The 22,270-nt window shown below is 41.1% G+C and overlaps 3 protein-coding genes across 3 annotated transcripts; 2 read left to right on the top strand and 1 right to left on the bottom strand.

Annotated features, from left to right (window-relative positions):
* Positions 1-436: 436 nt before the first annotated feature.
* Positions 437-3,274, bottom strand: pnpo (pyridoxamine 5'-phosphate oxidase). The gene is made up of 7 exons (XM_084342000.1): positions 3,063-3,274; positions 2,620-2,744; positions 2,441-2,540; positions 2,257-2,310; positions 2,030-2,158; positions 1,878-1,948; positions 437-1,501 (listed from the first exon to the last, which is right to left on the bottom strand). The coding sequence occupies exons 1-7, from the start codon at positions 3,249-3,251 to the stop codon at positions 1,336-1,338; spliced, it is 834 nt and encodes a 277-aa protein (XP_084198126.1). The 5' UTR covers positions 3,252-3,274; the 3' UTR covers positions 437-1,335.
* A 612-nt stretch (positions 3,275-3,886) lies between these two features.
* On the top strand, positions 3,887-5,987 carry mrpl10 (mitochondrial ribosomal protein L10). Its single transcript, XM_084342150.1, has 5 exons — positions 3,887-3,969; positions 4,181-4,350; positions 4,686-4,850; positions 5,045-5,189; positions 5,398-5,987. The coding sequence occupies exons 1-5, from the start codon at positions 3,930-3,932 to the stop codon at positions 5,613-5,615; spliced, it is 738 nt and encodes a 245-aa protein (XP_084198276.1). The 5' UTR covers positions 3,887-3,929; the 3' UTR covers positions 5,616-5,987.
* A 5,551-nt stretch (positions 5,988-11,538) lies between these two features.
* osbpl7 (oxysterol binding protein-like 7) lies at positions 11,539-20,094 on the top strand (the record flags this gene model as incomplete). The annotated part of the gene is made up of 22 exons (XM_084341749.1): positions 11,539-11,667; positions 12,669-12,812; positions 12,903-12,956; positions 13,038-13,151; positions 13,236-13,388; positions 13,491-13,614; positions 13,765-13,883; positions 13,997-14,086; positions 14,281-14,304; positions 15,965-16,118; positions 16,238-16,344; positions 16,442-16,610; positions 16,839-16,985; positions 17,063-17,199; positions 17,482-17,619; positions 17,756-17,819; positions 17,963-18,041; positions 18,466-18,610; positions 18,711-18,861; positions 19,082-19,208; positions 19,347-19,469; positions 19,983-20,094. The coding sequence occupies 22 exons, from the start codon at positions 11,539-11,541 to the stop codon at positions 20,092-20,094; spliced, it is 2,604 nt and encodes an 867-aa protein (XP_084197875.1).
* Positions 20,095-22,270: the final 2,176 nt, after the last annotated feature.

Here is a 22,270-nt window from a genome sequence, read left to right as displayed (position 1 = left end):
CTCCCCCGTGCACCAAGCCCCCAATCTGGACTGCTACCTGCACTGCTAACTGAGCTAGCTAGCTAATGGCAGCTATAGTAGCAGTTAGCAGTTACTCTGGTGCTCCTCTCAAATTCACCTCTTTACAATGTTTGTAGAGGCAGCATACCTTCATTTTGCATGAAAAATTACTTGAACTCTCAGATTAGTTTCAGCTGCAACTTGTATGAACAGTTACGTTAAATCAATCATTTTTCATCAGCTCCCCATATTTTTTGTGTGTAAAAGAAGAAGAAGAAGAAGTAGAGTGGCATGAAAAGAAAAGACATAAGTACCTCAAACCTGTACAAAAGGATGGTACTTCACACCTGAGCCCGAGTACACTTTGAATCTGAATCATTCTGTTTTGGTTGAGTGTTGTGCTGCTGACACCTGCTGGACGAACACGCACTCAGGCAACAGTTACAAATTAAACTTTATTACTGGCTCTATTCCACAATTAATTCAAAATAACATTCAGAAAACAAATAAACAACAATCTCACATCTCAAATAGTACAAGACATTCATAACACATAAATCATAGTTGGCACAATTCAAATCATCAGCACTTTTAATCTCATTATTAAAAGGCAGGTAGACTCACTGTCTTCATCTAAAACCGCTACAATCACGTCATAATGAATTAAACGCCGTCAGGGCCATAGGAATAACGTAGTAACGCTGTATTTTATGGATACTATAGTTTTCTATAATTTCATGGAAAGACACTGATATTTTTAGTGTATATTTTAAAGAAAGTACCAAGTACAAAATTACAAACGGCAGCTTTCTTTAAACTTATTAGGTAATTACTGACCTGTAAAATCAACTGTTACTAATTGTTCCAACATTGAAAATTAACAACATGAAGTTGCGTCTATGCAGAACAGATGAGACTGTTCTGATAACAAGTGGACAGATTGTACTTTTCACGAAATAAGACACAGTTTCCATTAAAGGTTAACAACAACACTGTTGAGTAACCAGCTGGAGTTTGCTCCTCCGGTGTAGCACACAGCTTCTTTTGCATAATGCATGGTAACGTTGGGTTGTACAGCACAGTGTGTCGTGTCACACCTCTGAAGAAACTCTTATTACCTGTGATTGACAAGACGGACTTCTCATAGTTAAGCTCAAAGACGACACATTGATGTTTGGCTTGTTGATATAAATCCTACACACAGAAGCACCAACATCGAATGGTTTCCATTAGTAGATGAGCTTTAAGTGAGGTAAAGATTTTTTAAATCAGTGATGAAGTTGGATTCTAGATGAACTTCCCTTCCCTGCATATGAAAGTCTGTTGAGGTACTCCTTACGGAGAGAGCCGCTGGTACACCCACCCTCCCTCTGCAGGATGCTGAAACTCTGCCAGCTCAGACTCTCCGTCCTTCGGCCTGGTGAAGACGATGCGGTCGTGAAGCCTGTTGGTCTGACCCTGCCAGAACTCGATCAGGTAAGGCTTTACGATGTAACCGCCCCTGTTATCAAAGGACAGTTAAAACATTAAGAAAATTACTAATTCACTTTCATGCAAAGAGTTAGGTGAGAAGATTGACACTAACAGGTATTGTTAGAGTAAATATTAATATATGCCAGATGGAGCCAGGCTAGCAGTTAACACCTGTTTCCAGTCTCTATGCTAAGCTAAGCTAACAGACAGATATCAGAGTGGTATTTATATTATCATCTAACTTTCTACAAGAAGGTGATCGAGTGTTTCCCAAAATGTAACACTATAGCTTTTATTGTGAAGCAAGCAATCTTGAGAGGAGAATGTACCAAAGTTTAGTCACTTTTTCTATCATTTTAAGATGTTTTAGTCTAAAAAGGTAAAGAAATAAAAGTAATGCTCACCAGTAGTCGGGCATAGGCACCTCTGTGTCCTTGTACTTCTCCTCCAGTTCTGCATTTTTCTGCCTTAAATACTAAAAGAAAAGGCAGTGAGAATCGAGTCTTTCACATTTTCGTATTACTTCAATGAAACAGTGTATAACTGTGCTTCTTACATCTCTGTTAGGAACCGCAGTGCTTTGTCGGCTCACGACAGCTCCGATCTGGCTGCTCTTTGGCCGGGAGTGGAAGTAGTCACAGGAGCTCTGGAAGGGGATTCGCTCCACGTTTCCCTCAATACGAATCTGAAAATCAAAATGAATAAACATTTATTATGGGAGAATCAATTTAATTATTCTCATCTATTACAAAGAACTGGATAAGGGTACAAAAAGATGATGACCTGTCTGTTCAGAGGTTCCCAGTAGAAGACCAAACACGCGTATGGATTGCTCTCCTGTGGACAAAGAACAAATCAGACAGGCATACTTTTAGATGATTTTATTGCATATATTGTAGATCTGATGCTCCATTAGCGACATTTAAGGTCACAGAGAGCCAAACCAAACCAGAGACTATTAACTCACAAGCTCAGAACCCTTCCTGCTCTCGTAGTTGGTGAAGAAACGGAAACCTTCGTCGCTGTAACCTTTCAGGAGGACCATGCGAGCAGATGGACGTCCATCTCTGTACAGCCAGAAATAAGGCCAACATTAGACTGTGAAAAACTGAAAACACACGATCGCTTTGTGGAGGCGTTACCTACTTGGTGGCAGTGGCAATGCACATGGCATTCGCCTCTCCTACTTCAGGGCACTTTGTGGCTTGATCAAACCAGTTTCCAAACTGTTTGATTGGGTCCAAAGATACAAGCTGGCTCTCCTCGAAGCACTGTGAACAAAATACCAGATTAAATACGAATGCACTGAGAAACACACACTGATACTGACACTATACAGGGTCTGTGTTGGCTTTTTTAAGACAGGCCAGAGGTCATTCAAGGTCTGAAACATCTGGAGAGCATGAAAACACACCTGCCTTCTGCAGCTGTATCACATACAGTATTCAAAACAACGAGCACAGCAGCTTGCACACTGCAGGACTTCAACACTTGCTTGTCATAACAGTGCAGTTAAACAGTCCAGACGGTGGATTTAGTTAATATGTGCAAGAATATTTTACCCTGACACAGTTAAGAAAGCCACTTACGTCCTCATCTCCTTTGTATTTCTTCCTCATGTCACTCAGGTCCATGGTTGTGCGGTCACTCGTTGATTTCCGGTAGAAATTCAGTGCACAAACGCTTTGTTGACCCACCGTCAGAGAGGCATGTGAGGGAGGAATTGTACCTAATAAACCAATATGCCTTAATACCTCTGCACTGAGTATGCGCCTCATGCTGAGCAAAACTGACGCTGACGTAAGCGCGCAGCCCTCTTACGTAAAATATTACGCAAAGGGTTTTGTAACTAGACAACATTTTTAAATGTAACAACGGTTTGGAGCAATTTTAAAATATTATTCTCACATTTAGGCTTGGGCTAAGAATAAATATTGAATGAAATGTACAGCAGATGTGATGTAAACAAAAGTAAATAAAAAAAATCTACACGTCGCTCATCTATGACGTAAAACTTCATGCTGCGTTCAAGTCATGTCTGTTTTTATGGATGGAAAAGCAGTTGACGCCAGCCAACGAGTTGTATCTATGCGGGGTTATCCCCAAGTCGGAAGGATAATAACTTCACTTTCTCTGTTTTAAAACGTGATATCTAAATGTTGCGAAAACAGCTCATATTACACAAGGATCAACAAATCAGTTGTAAAATGACCGCAAAGCCATCAACGCTCGCTGAACTACACAAAATCCGACATTAACGCCCATTAAACCGATTTAGCAATCACAAATTAGCTAAATATTTCTTTTTTAATTTGAATTTACAATATATAACACGATAAAAAATAGCTTTGAATTGATTTTCAGGATAATCTGTGGTGATTTCCTGTCTGCCGGCGTAGCCGTGAATGCACCATTCGCGCTGTCGTCACTTCCTGAATCAGCTTTTCCCGTCAAACATGGCGGCGACCTTGTGTGTAAAACTACTACCGAAGCAGGGTAATGTACAGTAAATACTGCAGTTTTATGAGTAGTTATCTATCTGTAGCGAGTTGGTACTTTGTTGCTTCTTTTTTAGGAGTAGCTAAAGCTAGCATTATTAGCTGTGCTTCAGTTAAACAGCTTATCAGACCAGGCTCGAGGTGTGTTAGCACAGCATCCCCAGCGGGTTGAACGTTAGCTGGTGTCTGACAGGTCTCTTGTCTTTCAGGATGGCTCCCCCTGACACAGAGTGTCCGGCACGGCTCCAAGTCCGTGACTCGCCACAGGAAACCGATGCACATCCTCAAACAGAAGCTGATGGCTGTCACACGGTACATTCCTCCTCCAAGGGTTGCTCCTCCAGGCGCCTTTCCATCCCAAAACAAAAGAGTCCAGGAGGTAACATCCCTTACTCATCCTTCCTCTGACATGATGTTATGATTTCTCTGCTCCCCTCATGACATGAAGTGTCCAGACTTGTCCCCAGAGCTGCATATCTGCATATGTACACTGCGTGGCCAGGGACAACAAAACATTATATCCATATATGATGTCTGAACATTTTATTCCTAAAGCATGGACTTAAGTGCATTTCAAAAAGCTATCTTCAGATTAAAACATTGCCATTGTCCTCAAACATCAAGCACTCATCAATCAGTATACAACCTCCCACTTTTTCTGGTTTTAAACCATAGGTTGGTATCTCTTCTGAATCTTCTTTTTTATCCTACCAGGATCATCCTTTGATGAAAATTTTGAAGAGGGATTTAAATAAGGTGTTCGAGGACCATAAGATGATCGCTGTGGTCCAGAACAACGGCAGCAACGCAGAAGACATGATGACTCTGAGGAACAGACTTTACAAACATGGCATCACTGTCAAGTTCTTCCCCAACCAGGTAATGCTGAAATTGTTTTTATAGTTTAGTGGCTAGAGTTCACCATGAAAGATTTCCATGTGACTCCCTCTTTGTAGTTTGCTGAGGTAAAGTTATTTTATCATCTGCGTCATCTCTAAAGCTGCTGCATATCAGTAAAATGTAAAAGTTATAGATTGAAGGTTGAACTAATCTTTAATCCTGCTCTTTATCAGGTGATGCGGTCGTTCCTGAAGGACAGCGTTTACTGCAACATGTCCCCCCTGATCATCGGTCCAACAGTTCTGTTTGTTAGTAAAGAGCCAAAGGCAAAGGAGATGCTGAAGACTTTGAGGGCCAGCCCACAGATGACACTCCTGGGTACGGTAATCTTCTCCGTCTGCATGACTCATATTTTTAATTCAGTTTAAAAGAGGCCCTGTTGGCATTAAAACAGATGTCGTGATGTGATCTTAGAAGACTGTTTTGTTTGCTACAGATGAACTTAATTGAAAAACGCATGTAACAGATTGTGATTGAGGCAGTTAACAATAGCTCGTTCACCACTGCACTGCTCATCTCTCAACAGGAGCCTGCGTAGACGACACGTTGCTGAGTGCACAGGGCGTGTTGAGCTTCTCCAGACTGCCGTCAGTGACAGTCGTGCAGGGCGAACTGGTCAGTGGGCTGACGATGCTGACCTCCGCCACAGCCTCCATGCTGCAGCGCCACCCGGCCCACCTGTCTGCCCTGCTGCAGCAGTACGTCAAACAGCAGAGCTCAGACAGCAAAGAAGAAGCCACGTAGAGCTTCAGAGGACATTACTGGGACTGTTGCGTCGCAGATTTCCGGCTGCCTTGGAATGAGGAGGGACTGTTGGGTCGGATGCACACTTTACAATTTATTACAATTTAGAAGCAAAATTTGAGGCAAACTTTTAAGATTAGAAGAAGTCTGTGAAAAAGATCTGAAAAGTTTGAGTGGAGCAATGAAATTGGTGCTAAATTCAACAAAGTGTGCATTCACCCGTCGGAGAACTGTGGCTACTGTGAAAGAAGTAGCCTGAAGAGTTGACTGTTTTCCAGTGAAGTCTTGAAAGGACAATGCAGCAAATGTCAGTGTTGCCCAAACAATTCCTCTATTTAAGGATTTGCATGTAAATAAACTATGTCAACACAATCTGCTGCTCAGTTCCGTGTTTTTGGATTGGATTTGTCAGACGTGCATTAAGAAGTTGAGTTCTTAAGTGTTATCGTGCATGATGTTCACACTTGATTGTCCAAGCAAGATTTTTGTACCTTGTTAAGACAGAAATCCTGCTGCCGAAATGCAGATCGAAGTAAATAATTACACCAAGATTTCTTGTTTGATCTGTAGATTTTAGTGTCATGGATTGAAAGTGAAAACTGATATGTTAAAGCCACCAATTCAGTTTAGCGTTAGCTCTTCAACAAACCTTATAAATGTTCACATCATTCATGCATTAGTGGCATTATTCCACTTTTTACAGCCAGCAATCACAACCTCAACTCTCTTCCTTTTAAACCTGGTGCCTACATTACCCACAATGCAACGTAGCCACTGATTGACATCACTGGAGGAAAATTCATCAGATTACATGCAGCTTCCTCTGGAGCCACAAAAGGCTTTATACTACTTCATTCACATATGCAGTAGTACTCCCAAAGGCCTGTAAACACACTTTGATGTGTACTTTAATGGGAAAAGATCAGCTGTTTCCACTAAATCCCTGCATGTGTGTTTTTTTTACAGTATAATACAGTAGAGCACCAGCTGGAGTGGCAGCACTGTTGTAAAGCATAAGTGGCATCATGAAAAGCACTCCAGCCAAATAAACACAAGTGGTCACAGATCCCGATACGTTAATCTGCAGATTACAGCATGTTAATCTGGGTCAGTTAGTCTATAATGGCCTGCCTTTACAGACAGACGTTACAGTGGCCCTCACACTCCTCTGCAAATACTGGAATGTCTTTAAATACATTGTGATTCACAAACCAAAGTAAAGGTGCACAAAATGACTATATATCTAATTAAATTAATTTTGATTTTGATATTTATCACAAAATGACAGAAGGAGGCATCAGGTGCACCATTTACAACCTTTTATAATATTAATAATGGCAAATAAAAGGTAAATTATGATCTTTAGTGAATGGTGGACATTCATATGAACAAAATATTGATGATTTTAAGAGGATTATCAGCACATATAAACCCAAACTCCCCCCTAAAAATACAATTTTATATAAACTCCTTAACTTCGTAGTTGAACAGGCTCTTTTTAAACTCGTGCACTCTGCTTAACGCTTCAAAACGAGTAAACTAGGTGTGTAGAGTGAGTGGAGGTTGGCTAGATTTACCCTCCACAACATCCCTGCTAGACACTCAGTGTAATTCCAGCTAATGCGGATAATGCCCAGGACACATTGCGCACGGCGCGCTGCCTGCGACGCACAGCTCTCCTCGGATTTGGAGGGAGCTGGTGTGTCTCTCGCCGGCGCAGAGGGCACGGTGGGTGAGATTAGACCAGAATTAGTGATTATCGGCGGAGACGACATGTAGTTTGACTTCTTAAATGAACGGGGTTCGATGGAAAAACGCGTTTCTTCGTCGAAATGGTGATTTTCAGCTTCTCAAACGCCAAATGAGACACTTGTTGGGTTTATCGGGCGCAGAGGACAGCGACAGATGATGACAGTCGGAGGCGGATTTCAGGTAAGATTTATCTCCTGGATTTTTAAAAGTTAGCTTGCTTTGAAAACGCAAAACTAGAAGTAGAAGTTTGGGTTGAATTCTGATGCAAATTACAGAAACAAAACACCAGAATATTTAATAAAATGCAGATATTTTAGGTTATATACAGTCATCTCTGTCGTGGATGCATCGCGGCTTCCTGTTCATGTGTTAAATAAAGAAGAATATTTGGTTGAAATGCTAAAATCTTCCACTTCTCTGAGGACATTAAGTGACTTCTTAATGGGCTTTAGATAAGAGCGTCCACAGGCCTGAACAGTTCACATGAGCCTTAAAGGACTCGTGACATCAGTGAAATCAGCTCAGTCTGAACCATTTCCATTAAAAAACGTCTGTAGCTGTCACTGAAGACACTGAGGTCTCTGAGGAGTCTTTGTGTAATTTTGGGGGGGGATGTGGGTGTTTTTGGGACCTGGAGGGAGTTTGCATTCTACATTGATGGATATTTTACAGGCTGATTCAAGAATGTAGACATAATACATTTAATTTGAATATTTTTAGCCAAACAGATAAATAAATGAATAAATAAAGGACTGTCCACTGTTTATTTATGGGTTGAGAATGTCTTTGGTTGAAGGATCCATTGAAAAACCAACTGGATCGTCTAAAAATCAACTCTCACAATGCTGAAAATAGTTTTTCTGAGCTCACCAGAAGTTAATGTTTGGAGAATACATGTTTGGAAGTAAAATGTACGTAGAAATAATCCAAATAATATAAGAGAGACTTGATAATTGAGGCTTAAATGGGTGGTGGACTTCCAGTTAATTGTTTGTCAAATCAAATAAAGTTCAAATAGAGTGTGTGTGACAGAAATCCTCTATACTGACAAGATTCGCTATAGATTATTCGCATTTCACAATAATTTGATTTAAAGATCCCCTCCAAACACAACCGATGCGGTTTTCCCACAAAAAAGTTATATTATCTTGTTAAAATCCTTTAAATTAAATCTATTCCTTATAATATATCTTCTACTTTATTTATTCTCAATGTTTGAGGCTTCAAGGTTCCTCATCCCACCTGTGTTTGCTAAATATTGAACCAGGATTGGCTTCCAGGCTATTCGTGATGTCACAAATCATGCTCCAAGGCCTGCCTCTTAAAAATCTGATTTCTTTATGAGCACAGAGCATTTACGATTTCAGCAACGGATGTGAAAACAGCCTTGCGGTGTCAAACCCTGCCTGTACATCATTCTACACAGAGAAGCTCGAACATGCAATTGTAGGAACGAGAGGAAAAACACATCTGACTGGAAACAAATTAGCCTGGAGAATCAAATGGAGTAAAGTTGAGAAAATTCACACTCATTCATAAATATTAAATCCGTCATTGGCTGCAGTTTTTTACTCCAAAAACGAGATTATAGCCGTCATAATCTCTGCATCCTAACCCCGCCATCTGGCACCGTACAGTTTGGTGGCTGTTGCCCAGAATTTCTTCTTCACCTTGGTTGACTTGTTTTGTTGGCCTCCATGTCCGTAGAACGATCAGCACGACTGTCTCGTCTGAGTAAAACATGAGGGAAGGTTGAATTCTGACCACGGCAGAAGTTTAAGTTCACAACTTCAACTGCTTTTTGCAAAAGACTGCAGATCTGAAAAGATAGTTTTCCTTGTGGAAACTGAACCAAAAGCAGATGTTTTCCTCCCAGTATATTTTTTACTTTCCTTCTTGAAGCGAGCTCAGAAACCTGCAAATCCTTTCATCCTGTTTCCACCACATGCCTTCATCACCGAGGTCAGTTTACTCTCATCCTCTCCAGGCCTTACGTAACAGAAAGCCTGGCGAGTTCTGCCCAGATTTAGAGGGACATGCGTTTGGATGTTGCGTACAGTTCATTGTTTATCCATGCAGATGGCCTATATTCTCACTGCGTCTTCACAGGGATGACGTTATAAATATAGAGACGTACTAAAAATTGTATCGTCTCTACTTTAGTGAATAAAGTTAAGTTTGCAAATCAAATGCACACCAGAGATGCTGCAAAGGCGTGTGTGCAATGTTTTGGTCGATTAGTTGTCAACTATTAAATTAATCGGCAACTATTCTGATAGTCGATTAATCAGTTTGAATATTAGTCAGAATTCAAGTCGAAATTCATTAAATCCAGCTTCTTAAATGTGGATATTTTCTGATTTCTTTATTCCCTGATGACAGTCAACAGAATATCTTTGGGTTGTGGCAAAGACAAGAAATCTGACGATGTCACTGATTAGACCACTAATCGATTTATCAAGAAAATACTCAACAGATTAATCGACAATGAAAATCACACACAATTACTCTGACACAAGCCTTTATGGAAGCATTGAGTTTTAATTAGTTACAATAAACCTTTTGACAGCAAAGCATTGCACTGTATTTACTCTAATTTGTAACTGAACCTCAATTTTAAGTCCACAAAGGACTAGACTTGTTCAAAAGTGCTATTTTAATACCAATCTAATGGGCAGAACTGCTGTTCTGTTGCATTTGTGGTCAGCAACCTCGCACATTTTAATGTTGTGTCAGCGCTCTCTGCCTTGGGATCTTGTTTCTCCATGTCCGAGTGACAAGAAGCTAAAAACGTCCCCTGAAAAACCAATTAAGCAGAGGTCGGTAATCCTCTCCCTGCAGGCCGCGTTGGTCATGGTGTCCCATGTTGTGACACCATCTTGTGCAAATCACGTGTGACGAAGTTGGATTTTATCCTTCAGTTATGTCCTATAACCGGTTAAACTGCCTTTTCTTTGTCACGCATCTCCTCGTTTTGTTTCCTTTACTTGGTTTTGTTTTGACTTGGTGTCGTCGTAAATGAGGTTCAGCCCCCAAATGATCTCGCAAGAATTATTAATTGATATTTACATCTCAGATATTTCACAACCATTTTCTCGTTCGCTGGATTGGAGCCTGTTATTGGGTGTTTGTGCCTTCTTTAAGCAGCCCCACCCATGTTCAAAAGATTTAAGATTAACAGATTATTCTGTGACACAGCAGCCACAAGAATGACTCCACATCTTCGTGGGCTGTTCCTGTTTTTACCTCACATATTTGAAAGCTTGGTGACTGTGCTGAGATGCATTAATAACAATATATTTTGGGGGATTTTTAAGAACTGGATGATTGAAATATGTCATAAAAAAATATTCTCACATTAGTCGTCTGAGTTCGGTGCTCAGTGTGGTGACTGTAAGATCCAGAGTGATCCAGAGTGATCTAGATGAGGCTCCGGGATACATGAAGTGTGTCCAGGCAAGCATTTACGACATCACATGATCACAGCTCAGCTCCCACCTCTGTTAGGTAACTGGATTACTCAGAGTGCTATCTCCTGCGCTGCTGAGCCTATTTAACACTTTCTCTTTGATTTCCAGCGGTCATGAAAGTGTAGATATGGATTTTGAATTCTGGGTCGGTCAAAACTATTGGTAAAAAAAAAAACAAAAAGCAGGAGTGGAAGAAGTATTTACATTAAATTGCACTATGTTGACTTAAGTAGAGGCTGCACTAGTACTCTAGTACTAGTACTAGATTATAAGTAAAAAAAACCTGCATTAAAAACTTTGCCTTAGTACAATTTTAGATGCATCAGTAACAAAATATACTTTAAGTAAATTTCAAATACTTACATCTGGAGTTCAAATAATACTGTTATTGGTTTTATTAGTTATTGATACATATTTGATTAAGCAGCACTTCATATCCTGCTGGGTGTGATACTTCATATTAGACACTGATCACTTGTTTTGCATGTGTAAAAATCTTTACTTGTAAAGTAACTCATCACAATGGCTTTCAAATGGCTAAATACAGTAAAATGGAGTAAATAGAGTAAAAAGTACAATAATTTCCTTTAGAAATATAAAGTATCATATAATGAAAACACTGTCGAAAAAATTTAATTAAATGTGGATCTCTCTCAACATCCAGCTGATCACCACAGGGAGTCCGAGGTCTGCGCTCTGAAATGGATTCATACGGATCTTCACTCAACCGCAGCCAATCGCTGGCGAGCGGCCTGGAGAAGTCTTCGCCGACGTGGAAGCCAACGCACTCTCGGAGCAGCAGCACTCTGTCGTCTCGCCACTCCAGACAGGTGAGGCTTCACATCAGTCAAGATTTAATGCAAATTAAAGTGAAGACTTATTCTAACAATATGTTCACATACTTTGGTGTGAAAGACTAATAAGTACAGGAAGTTTTGGAAACAGTCCAGTAGATCGTCTCATAGATGCCAGCTGAGACGATCTACTGGACTGACTGCAGAACTTTCCTGGCTGCAACGTAATCCTTGTGGGCAACTTCGAGTGTCAAAGTAAGTCCACTTAAAGTTCTTGTTGCCAGTGACAGGCTCAGATTGTTATTCTAAGTGTCTAATAACATTACAGAAAGGATCCCTACAGAGACAGACCGTTTTCTTAAAGAGTAAAATCCTTTATCGCTATCCGGAAACAGTCACCAGATCGCTCTCGCCAAATCCACCAGACTCCATTTACAGAAACATTAATTTTATTCTTTTTGTGAAACACACATCAATCAAACTCATCAGAAACAAAGTATAATAATATAACTCACCCAAACCTTCTTTATTAGTCTTTCCTACCATCACCATCTCTGGTTTGGTCGAAAAAAACCCTTAATTCATCGTGTTAGATGTGAAAATATTCTGGCTCTACACGCTCAGATGTCCATACTTTGCTCTCGCTCCTCTCCTGATATTTCCAGATCTGAGGACATGAATTAAGTCCACATTTCAACCAAAACCACAGTTGGTGATTGTTGAAACAATGGAAAGAAAAACCAAGATGGCTTTGGTGAGTTTCATTTCGTTTCTGATAAGTTTGAAGGAAGTATGTTTTACAACGGTAAAATGAATGTTTTTGTAAATGGAGTCTGGCGGATTTGGCAGGATTGCTGGATACACAAAAAAAGGGATTTTACTCTTTAACAAAAAGGTCTATCTCTGTCGGGATCCTTTCTATAATGTTCTCAGACACCTAGAGTAACAACTTTGACAGGGTGGTAGCCCTCAGAGAAGAAGTGTCAAAATCTTAACGCAGCTAAATAAACTTGTTTTTCCGTTCACGCTGTCTATAGGTGATCAAAGATTGGGAAGTGATCGACGACCCTCAGGTGGAAATGCACACAGGAGGTGACAGTCCTCATGACATGACCCTGCCGGGTATCTGTGAAGGATATCTTCTCAAGAGGAGGAAGTGGCCTCTGAAAGGTTGGCACAAGGTGAGAAACACAACATCTCTGTCATCACAGGAGGTTGGTTTTATGAATGAAGTCAGATTTTATAAAGAAGTCGTTTGATCTCTTCTTCAGCGATACTTTGTCCTGGAAGCAGGGATCTTGCGTTACTCCAAACATCAACACGATGTAAGTGAACGCCACATTATATAACATGATTTTCCACCTTACACATTTGAAAATGCTTAAACGTACATTTTTCCACTCAAGGTCTCCAGGGGGAGAGTGCAGGGCTCCCTCGATGTTAGCCTGGCAGTGATGTCGATAAACAAGAAATCAAATCGGATCGACTTGGATGCAGGAGACATTCTCTATCACATGAAGGTAAGTGCAGTCGTCAAATGCTGCTGCTATTTTTCAAACAAATACGTGGAGTGACTTCACGTTAACGACACCTGTCTCTCCCAGGCAAAAAGCCATGAGCTCTTCTACATTTGGGTGACGAAGCTACAAGCCCACCGCCTGTTCAAGAAGAACGAGACGGCTCACGTTCAAAGCGGCTTCCTGCAGACTTTGTCCCACGGCACTGTGGCCGGACTCGCTCAGAGAAACGGAGATCTGGTGACTATCAAACAAACGATAACGTCAAACTCTTCACAGGTGAGTCAAAGTGAGTCTCAGATTAACTCCTCTATCGACTCCCCTCTGTTATCGTGTCACCAGAACTCTGCACGCATGGTGGATTCAGTCGCGGCCTCAGGAGTGCTGCCCTCAGCGAACACCGCTGTGAACAGCAAAGTGTCGGCCTGGCTGCAGCAAAGTCACGACCCGGACACCTGCGCTCAAGGTATTTGTCGTATATACTCTCAGTTACAGAGACACAACATTCACAAATCAATGGGAGAGTCTGAAAGAAACACTTTGGATAAATGTGGATAAAATACATGACCACAGGCGTCTTATCTACTTATAATATACCTCTCATGTCTTCTTTCAGAGCTGAACCGTTGTCATTTGGACCTTTCTGAGCTAAACCGCTTAATCCAGAGCCTGCAGACGCTGGAGACGAGCCAAGCTGTCACTAATGGAGACATTAAGCGCATCATCAGCATACAGGTCGGACTCGCCGTTCAGCTTCGAGCAGCTAATTTAACCAGCATTAAGCAGCATCACGTGAAAATGAAGTTGTTTGTGGTAAATATTGTGTTTTTGAATCTCTTTCGACGCAGAATCTTTCCCTCGAGAAGCCGAAGAAGCCGAGGTCAGGGAAGATTTGGGGCCACTCCCGCACACTGTCCAGAGTGGAGGCCCTGGGAATGGTAAGAATGGTCTGTCATTTACTTTTTCACTCTTTCTTTCACACTATTTATTTTTAAAGTTGATTTGAAACGACTTCTACTAATTGTTTTTTTGATTGAAGCATAAATGAAGACTTATATTATACAATATTGGGATTAAGTATTTGAAAATCGAATTCTCCAGTAACATTTTGGGGCCTTTCTCTAATCCAAAGCCTATTCGTGGGATTACTAAATCGGTGAGTTGGCAATAGGCAAAACCATGAGACAACTTCATTCATAAAAATTAGGCCATCCATAAAATGAATTGTGAGTGTGTGAATAACGACGTAAAGAAAAGGTTTGTCAGGTAAAAAGGTAAATGTGTTCATAATGTATTTCTTTGTGCTGCAGCCTGGTGTATTTGAAGTAGATGTCCTTCCTTTCAAGCGCTGTTTAATTCAACATCCTCAACATATTTCTGTGCCAGATAATCTTGTTTTCCCACATAATAGAACATAACAATGATATGATATTGATCTGTAGAATAATTTGAATTGCATAGTTCGTTTAGATGGTAGTAGTTTTCCAAAGTACTGTTGGTTTTCTACCCTTGCAGCTGGTCAAAGGTCTACAGTTCTGGTGGTTTTTCTTTGTTACCAATCAAACATGTTTAAATTTGAAATGCACAATGAACACAGTTAAGTAGCTGGTTGGACGGGAAACCTGCAAGTTTGAGCCACGAAACATGTATTCAACCTGATGTCTGTCTTTACAGTACAGGTACAGAGTCACCTGTCATAGCAGGACAAGCACAGGTGTAATGATGACTCTGTTTCATTTCGCTGAATTCAGTTTATTTAATGTGTTTTAGCTCAAAGCCGTCTTCAGATGCTGATCCACAATCAGAAGACCTGTTCTGTGTCAGTGCTGGAGTTTTGTTTATTATAGTATAAAATACTCAAAACCACCACAGGGATACAACAGGCCCAGGTCTTATTTTTTTGTATGACATTGAAGAGACACGTCCGTCAGTGCACGACTTGCATCATTTTCTGTTAGATGAGAAGATTAATTCCACTCTTGAAGCTGCATCCAGCAGCTTGTTAGCTTAGCATAAGACTGGAAACAGAGGGGCAAGAGCTAGCTTGGCACTGTGCAAAGGCAATAAAATCCAACAACCAGCACCTCTAAAGCTCACTAAATAACATGATATATATAGTTTGTTTAATCTGTAAACAAAATTGCAGAGAACAAGAAGACTCCAGGAAGAAACTTTTCTTGCTATAGAAATAGTTTCCCACATATCAACACATTAACTTCATTTGTGAGCTTTATTGCTGGTTCATGGATTTTGTTGCCTTGTTGTTTCCTCCTGTACTTTTGTGTAAGCAGTACTGTAGCAGCTGTCAAATGTTAGCATGCTAACACGCTAAACTAGGATGGTGTCAATGGTAATATACCCACTAAACAGGCACCAGCATAACACTGTGGCTGTTGGCAGGCTGCGGTTAGCAATTAGCTCTCAGAGAGATGCTTGCATGGCTATAGACTGTTTCCAGTATTTATGCTAAGCTAAGCTAACTGGCTGCTGGCTATATACTCACAATGTACAGACATAATGTGAGTGGTATCAATCTTCTCATCTAACTCTCGACAAGAAAGTGGATATTTTGCAAAATATTAAACTGTTCCTCTATCATTCATAATCCAATGATTGAGTGAGTATGCGCTCATAGTAGCCTATGAAATATTAGAAGCAACAATCGAGAGCGCTTAGGATTGAAACATCATATGTTGGATAACAGAACACAACTGTGACTCTTGAACTTTTACCCCCTTACACCTAAACTGACAGATATTAAAGATGATTGTTAAATTAACCATTAAATCAACCATCTTCCTCCGTTCACCTCACAGCTGTCCTCCAGTCACCTGAGCAGCTCGGCTCACCTTGGCGCTTCAGTCCCTTCCATCCCTGACTACGTCTACACCCAGCTGTCCCCTCCTCCTGTCACGCTGACGCCTGAGAGCAAGAAAATCCAGCAGGACATCTGCACCATGTCGCTACGAGGTCAGAAAAACATGCATGTAGTATTAAAAAGGGAGCATATTAGTATAAACCTCCTGAATCTGAATTCATTATGCATCCAAATTTCCCCTGAAATGTCTCGGTCTTTCATTCCTCTGCAGTGCTTGCTTCCCTGAAGTCAGTGCATGAAACTCTGTCCCAGGAGAGGCAAAAGCTGCAGGAAGTCTGGGAAACAAACAACATCCACCAGTCAAACACATTAGCCGAGGTAGGATTCATACTGCGCCTGTCGTCTGGATTCTCTGGCACATTTTCCATTTGTGGTTTTTGATGGCTGTCTTCTCCTTCTCCGTCTTCGTCGTTAGCCGGCAGCAGTGAGGAACTCATCCCACGGCCCTCCTTCAGTCACAGATTCGGCTGCGGAGTACTTTGACGCCAGCGATGATGTCCTTTGTGGTAGTTCCTCTGAGGTCTCTGATGAATCAGGACTCAGTGATGGAAGCACCACCAACTCTGAGCCCGAGGAGGGACACGGTGGGTACATGTACATTAAATATAACATTTTTATTAGCTTTAAGCAACTCTAGCAACTATGTGAGTCAGTACACAAACACAAAACAGTGTGTTTTATTGTTTTTAGAAATGTTCAACTCACTCACTGCCTGAATAGAAATATCAAATTGTACTTTTTGCTCTTGAGAATCATTTCCAGTTTTGATTGCTGGATTATGATTAATATATTTTCATTTCACACCATTACAGTCTCAGCCACCCGGAAGTATCGCGCCAGCATTTCCAAGACTCCTAACAGTGTCGTTCCCAAGAGCACCGGCCGGAGAACAACACTGCCCGCTCACTGTCCCGACAACAGCCACGTGGGCCTCATGGCTATCCTCTACAACAACATAGGCAAGGACCTACTGCATGTACATATACTTTAATTTGGCCCAAAGCATTTTTCTGACGCTCGTGTGCTGTTTCTTCAGGTAAAGACTTGGCTCGTGTGTCCATGCCTGCCGCTCTCAACGAGCCCGTTAACCTGCTGCAGAGGCTGTGTGAAGAGCTGGAGTACAGCGAGCTGCTGGATACTGCCAACAATACATCGGACCCCTACCAGAGGATGGTACGACTACTCAAACACACACTCGCTGGCCACTTCATTACGTACACCTGCAAGATGCAATGTAACCTAATACAACAGGTCTACCATTTGTGATGTCAGAATGCTAATAATTCTACTTTACATTTATTATCGAGGCCACAGTAGCTGGTGGTGTTGTGCTGTACTTATGCTCCTAATATTATGCCACTCATGTATGGAAACGGGGTGGACAAAATATAAGAAACACCCATCAATATAATTCAACACAACGGCAATGGGAGCGTAATATTGAATCTCCTACAGGTTTACATTGCTGCCTTCGCTATCTCTGGTTACTCCACTGCGACGTTCAGAAACCACTACAAGCCCTTTAACCCGGTGCTGGGGGAGACCTACGAGTGCATCAGAGAGGACCGCGGCTTCCGCCTCATCAGTGAGCAGGTATCTTCACAAACAGCATGTATTACACTACATCTTATTCAGGAGTATCTGGTGTTTCAGTGCAGCAGCTTTAAATCTCTTCAGCACTTCTTCTTCTTCCAAAATGATAATGACGGTATCATAATTAATTTACCAGGTCTGCCACCATCCACCCATCTCTGCCTGCCATGCAGAATCAGAGAACTACTCCTTTTGGCAAGGTGACAAAGTCATATTTCTTTTCTTGGTGTTTCAGTTGATCTCATGTATTTTTAGCCACTCATGTTGCTTTAGAAATGCATTTGAAAAGCTGATCAGATGTGCAGTTTATTTCTAAACAGCTCCTGCTTTTATTCCTGAACAGACCAACGATGGAAGAATAAATTCTGGGGGAAGTCACTGGAGATCCTGCCGACAGGAATGGTGAATGTCACTCTTCCAAGGTAAACAGTTGCCTCCTGTCTGTCTGTCTGTGTGTGTAGATTTAATTCAAAAAGGCATGACTGTAGCCATAAAGTGAAAGTGCAAATTATACTCATACTTACTTATACGTTAAATGAGGAATATGAAGCAAGAATCCAGAAATACAGTCAATATCTCAAGAGCAGATGACAAAAACTAGGAACAAAAGGCAGACAAAGAAAAGACAAACCAAACCAAATGAAGGGCTGGAAACACGAGGAGTAAAGGAAAAGTAAGGACCAGGGTACAAGGAATGCAGGAGACACATGATGAAAACAGACAAAGTGACAAAGAGTAAAAACTTAAACCATGACAGTTTTGTCCAGGCAAGAGCTCAAAACCCAAACAGAAGAATCAGAGAATGGCACTTTGGCTTGATAAATTGCTGTATTTTGTCTGGTCCAGGTACGGAGACCACTATGAGTGGAACAAAGTGGTGACCTGCATCCATAACGTCCTCAGTCAGCAGCGCTACCTGGAGCATTACGGAGAGGTCACCATCCGCAACCTCAAAAGCAACGCCTGCACCTGCAAGATCACCTTCGTCAAGGTGAAGGAAACCACTTCCTGTTCCACTCGGAGCTTTTCTCTTTGAATGTTTCTTTGTTTTAATGTTTTAATATTGATTTTTTTCTTGTATTTCGTTGTAGTCTCGTTATTGGGGTTCAGAAACGAACAAGAACGAGGTGCAGGGCACGGTGCTGGACCAGAGCGGGAGTGTCATCCACCGGTTCGGAGGTCTGTGGCATGAAGGCATCTTCTGCGACACTCTGCCCACTCCCAAATGTGTCTGGAAGCCGAGTGAGTCCACGACCATCACGAACACGACCTGTTTCTCCTTGAGTTTGTCCTTGAGGAGTGTCATGTGTTGATGTCATTAGCCTGATTGTTGACATTTCGCTGTAGAGGTGGACGGTTTAAACAGAATAGAAGTGAAATGATGCCAAAGCTGCTAATCAGCATAAATCCAAGCGTCACGTTTGTGCAGCGGCTCACCTCAGACACTTGTGTCACCCTGCAGATCCCCAGCCAAAGGATCACCTGCTGTACTATGGCTTCTCCACCTTCGCCATGGAGCTGAATGAACTGCCCCCGGACCTGCAGCCTCTCCTGCCTCCTACAGACAGCCGCCTGCGCCCTGACCAAAGGTGAGGAATCGTATCAAAAATGTAATCACGTTTTAGCTGTTTTCTGATGTTTTAATGCTTCTCTGATCAGTTATTCCAGCGATCAGTCTGTTTTTCGTGTGTTAAAGTTTCTCTTTAAACTGTTTGCTCTTGTCGTAGGATGCTTGAGGAGGGACAGGTGGATGAATCAGACAGAAAGAAAGATGAGTTAGAGGAGTTTCAGAGGGAGCGGAGAAAAGAGCTGAGCAAAAGGGGTGAAGAGCACGCGCCACGTTTTTTCAAGTAAGTTCACTTCTTTTACAATCCTGTTTATTGAAGCTTTATATTATGTCCTGTATCATCTGTTTATTGCTTTTTTATAACAAATGGTTGCATGAATGTCTCCATATATTTAGTACTTGGTCATTTTTCTGAGCTTTGATTATTTGCTCATCTGAAAACCTCGAAACTATGTTCTTAAAAAATGGCGATGTTGACTTTAGCTGCAAGATTGCAAGCAGCTCGATGGACTGAAATGTTATTACACAATTATTATTTTTGTGATTTAGCAATTATTTTCACAATTAATTGTAAGAAAACTGTGAAAAATGCCCATCGCAGTATCCTTCAGCTTCAGACTTCATGAAATGTCTTTTTATTCCAAATTGTTGATATTTTGAAGGTTTTCACTCACACAAAATGTTCTGTTCTCTGGTTTTCTCATCATATTCTCATGCAAAAACATGAATGATAGCAATATCTATGCAAAATATATATATATGTGTGTGTATCAATAATTATTTTCTTCTTCTTCAGGAAAGCCAAAGATTCCTGTGGACGGGACGTGTGGCTGACGAACGATACGTACTGGAAGCTCCGAGAGAATCCAGGTTTTGCTAAAACTGAAAACATAATTCTGTGGTCATGAGACGACGGTGACGAGCAAAATCACACGAAAACACGTGAGAGAGAGACTCAAAAGTATCAGTGGTGGATATTTGGACAGCATATATGAAGCGCTCTGAGGAAGAGTGAAGATTGTGCTGCTGATCTCTTCTCGTTCCTTCTGTGCGCCCATGACTGGCTCATGGGAACCAGATAGTCACCAACCAGAATCCAGTACAGATCTCATTATGATCAATTTTATAATGCATTTTATGGATTTATTTTTTTTTAGATTACTTCAAATATATTTTTGAGAATCTCACTGTTTTCTGCCTAAAAGACTGAACGTGTGACGCACACCCGGCAGACCTTGACGCGAACAAATGACTTGAAAATGAAAATGAAAACTCATTTAAAGGTCTCAAAAATTGCATTTGTCTGTTAGGTTAGAAAGAGGCCTAATATATTAGTGTATTAAATGTAAGCAAATCAAATCATATCAACCTCTCAACCATTTTACTGTATGTATAAATATTCTGAAGTCATTGGTCCGATCAGGGCTGGATCACCAACTGGGGAAAACAGGTAACACCAGAGGGCCGTTTCGTTTGTGGTAATTTGATTTATTGTAAATTTGTTTGGGAATATGCACCTCTAAGGCACAATAAAGATAAGGTCCAGTGAAGGCGGTTAAGTGGGATCTTGTCTTGCTTAGTGTTGTGTCAGCACTGGAGAAAGGTCTGGCTGCAGCCATCATCATCCTGCTGTAGGGGGAAAACACTTCGGTTTGTTTGTATTGTTTTTAAACCAATCGCAGTCGTCTCGGGCGCTGCTAAACCCAGGATGCAGCGACGGTGGCCCAGCAAAATTGTGTCAGGGGGAACTTTTTTTTGCACACGGGTGGTCCTGGCTTTTAAAATGGCTGAATCCCAGCAAAAGTAAACACCTGGTAGCTTGTTAAGTTCCTTCCTGTTAAGTGACAGGTTAGAGTAACTTGTCATTTTCAGCGTGTAGCCTGGAGGTTTCTGTTGTTGTTGTCTACATTTACTGAGTTACACTAAGTGGCATCAAGTTGTAAATTGTAGACTGCAACCAACTGAACATCCCTTCACTCACGCTCCTCTACTAAGCGCGTATGGTGCTAAAAAAATTGCAAAAGGGCCTTTTTCTAGAGCCGGTGTTTGGTTCGTCCATTCTGGGCTACTGTAGAAACATGGCTGTGCGACATGATCGACTCCATGGAAGAGGACTCAATTATGACAGTAATACACTAATTATGAGTTTAAGGAAGGTGATTATACACTAACGATAGCATAATTATGAACATTTTATGACATCTTTGTCTCTAAATCCTACACACTGGACCTTTAAAGCAGCTATAATTTGTATGTTTTTATAACGATGGTATCAAATGATACCTGTTGCGCTGCCCCCAAGTGGACAAAAACAAAAGAATCAGTGATTACAGGTTTAAGGCAGGTCCTGTATGTTGCCTCCTGTCAAACTGTGCATGGTGCATACGCCTAAATAAATAAATTGTCCAACCAAATGATTACAAACGGGTTTAAAAGCTCCCTTAGGTTGCCACACTACAGCATCTAGCTGCCTGTCTCAAGGTGCACCTGTGCTGATGTAAAGCAGATGAAGTACTCCGACTTGGTATCTGTGGCTTTCACATTTCCAAGAGCCGAGTATGATGCTGAACACGATCACCTACTTCACAGAGGATGTTTTATTGATGAAGTTTAAGACAGTATCTGTCTAAATCCTTCTTTGGTCACTGCTGACATACTGCAGCTCACATGACGGTGCGACGTCTACAAAAACATGCTCATGTTTTTTATTTATTATTTTAAAAATAATTACCAACATTCAGTAAATGCAGAGAAGATGTGTTACTGTATTTTTATGTCATTAATAGTTAAAGAACATCCAGCTGGTTGGAAACGTGTACATGCTGTATTTATACAGTACATTAATTAAACAGTTGACATCACAAGTGTGTTTTTATTTCTGAGTGGTATCATTTAATTTATTATAACTGCACTTCACTGCAGATTAGTGTGTCTAGTATACGCATGGTAAGACTTTTGTGTGAGAATGATATCGACTAAGAGGATAAAAAGTCGTTAAAATTATAAATCATGGTATGAATTAAATCTCACAAGTTGCTTTCAGATCTCAGATGAACACATCACAGCAGCCCAGATTTGTTCATG

Source organism: Pagrus pagrus, assembly GCF_965226575.1.
Source record: "Pagrus pagrus genome assembly, chromosome: 21".
NCBI classification, from domain to species: Eukaryota; Metazoa; Chordata; class Actinopteri; order Spariformes; family Sparidae; genus Pagrus; species Pagrus pagrus.
Note: the sequence above shows the minus strand (reverse complement) of the source record. Positions and strands in the feature narration are given on the sequence as shown.

What these genes read in the sequence shown, in the direction of transcription:
- pnpo (XM_084342000.1), bottom strand. Translation starts at nt 3,251, where the DNA reads ATGAGGCGCATACTCAGTGCAGAGGTATTAAGGCATATTGGTTTATTA. An exon ending in AATACAAAGGAGATGAGGAC is followed by an intron (nt 2,745 to 3,062) that starts GTAAGTGGCTTT and finishes TTTTGTTCACAG; the next exon opens with TGCTTCGAGGAGAGCCAGCT. An exon ending in GGGAACCTCTGAACAGACAG is followed by an intron (nt 2,159 to 2,256) that starts GTCATCATCTTT and finishes TTTGATTTTCAG; the next exon opens with ATTCGTATTGAGGGAAACGT.
- mrpl10 (XM_084342150.1), top strand. Translation starts at nt 3,930, where the DNA reads ATGGCGGCGACCTTGTGTGTAAAACTACTACCGAAGCAGG. An exon ending in AAAACTACTACCGAAGCAGG is followed by an intron (nt 3,970 to 4,180) that starts GTAATGTACAGT and finishes CTTGTCTTTCAG; the next exon opens with GATGGCTCCCCCTGACACAG. An exon ending in TCAAGTTCTTCCCCAACCAG is followed by an intron (nt 4,851 to 5,044) that starts GTAATGCTGAAA and finishes GCTCTTTATCAG; the next exon opens with GTGATGCGGTCGTTCCTGAA.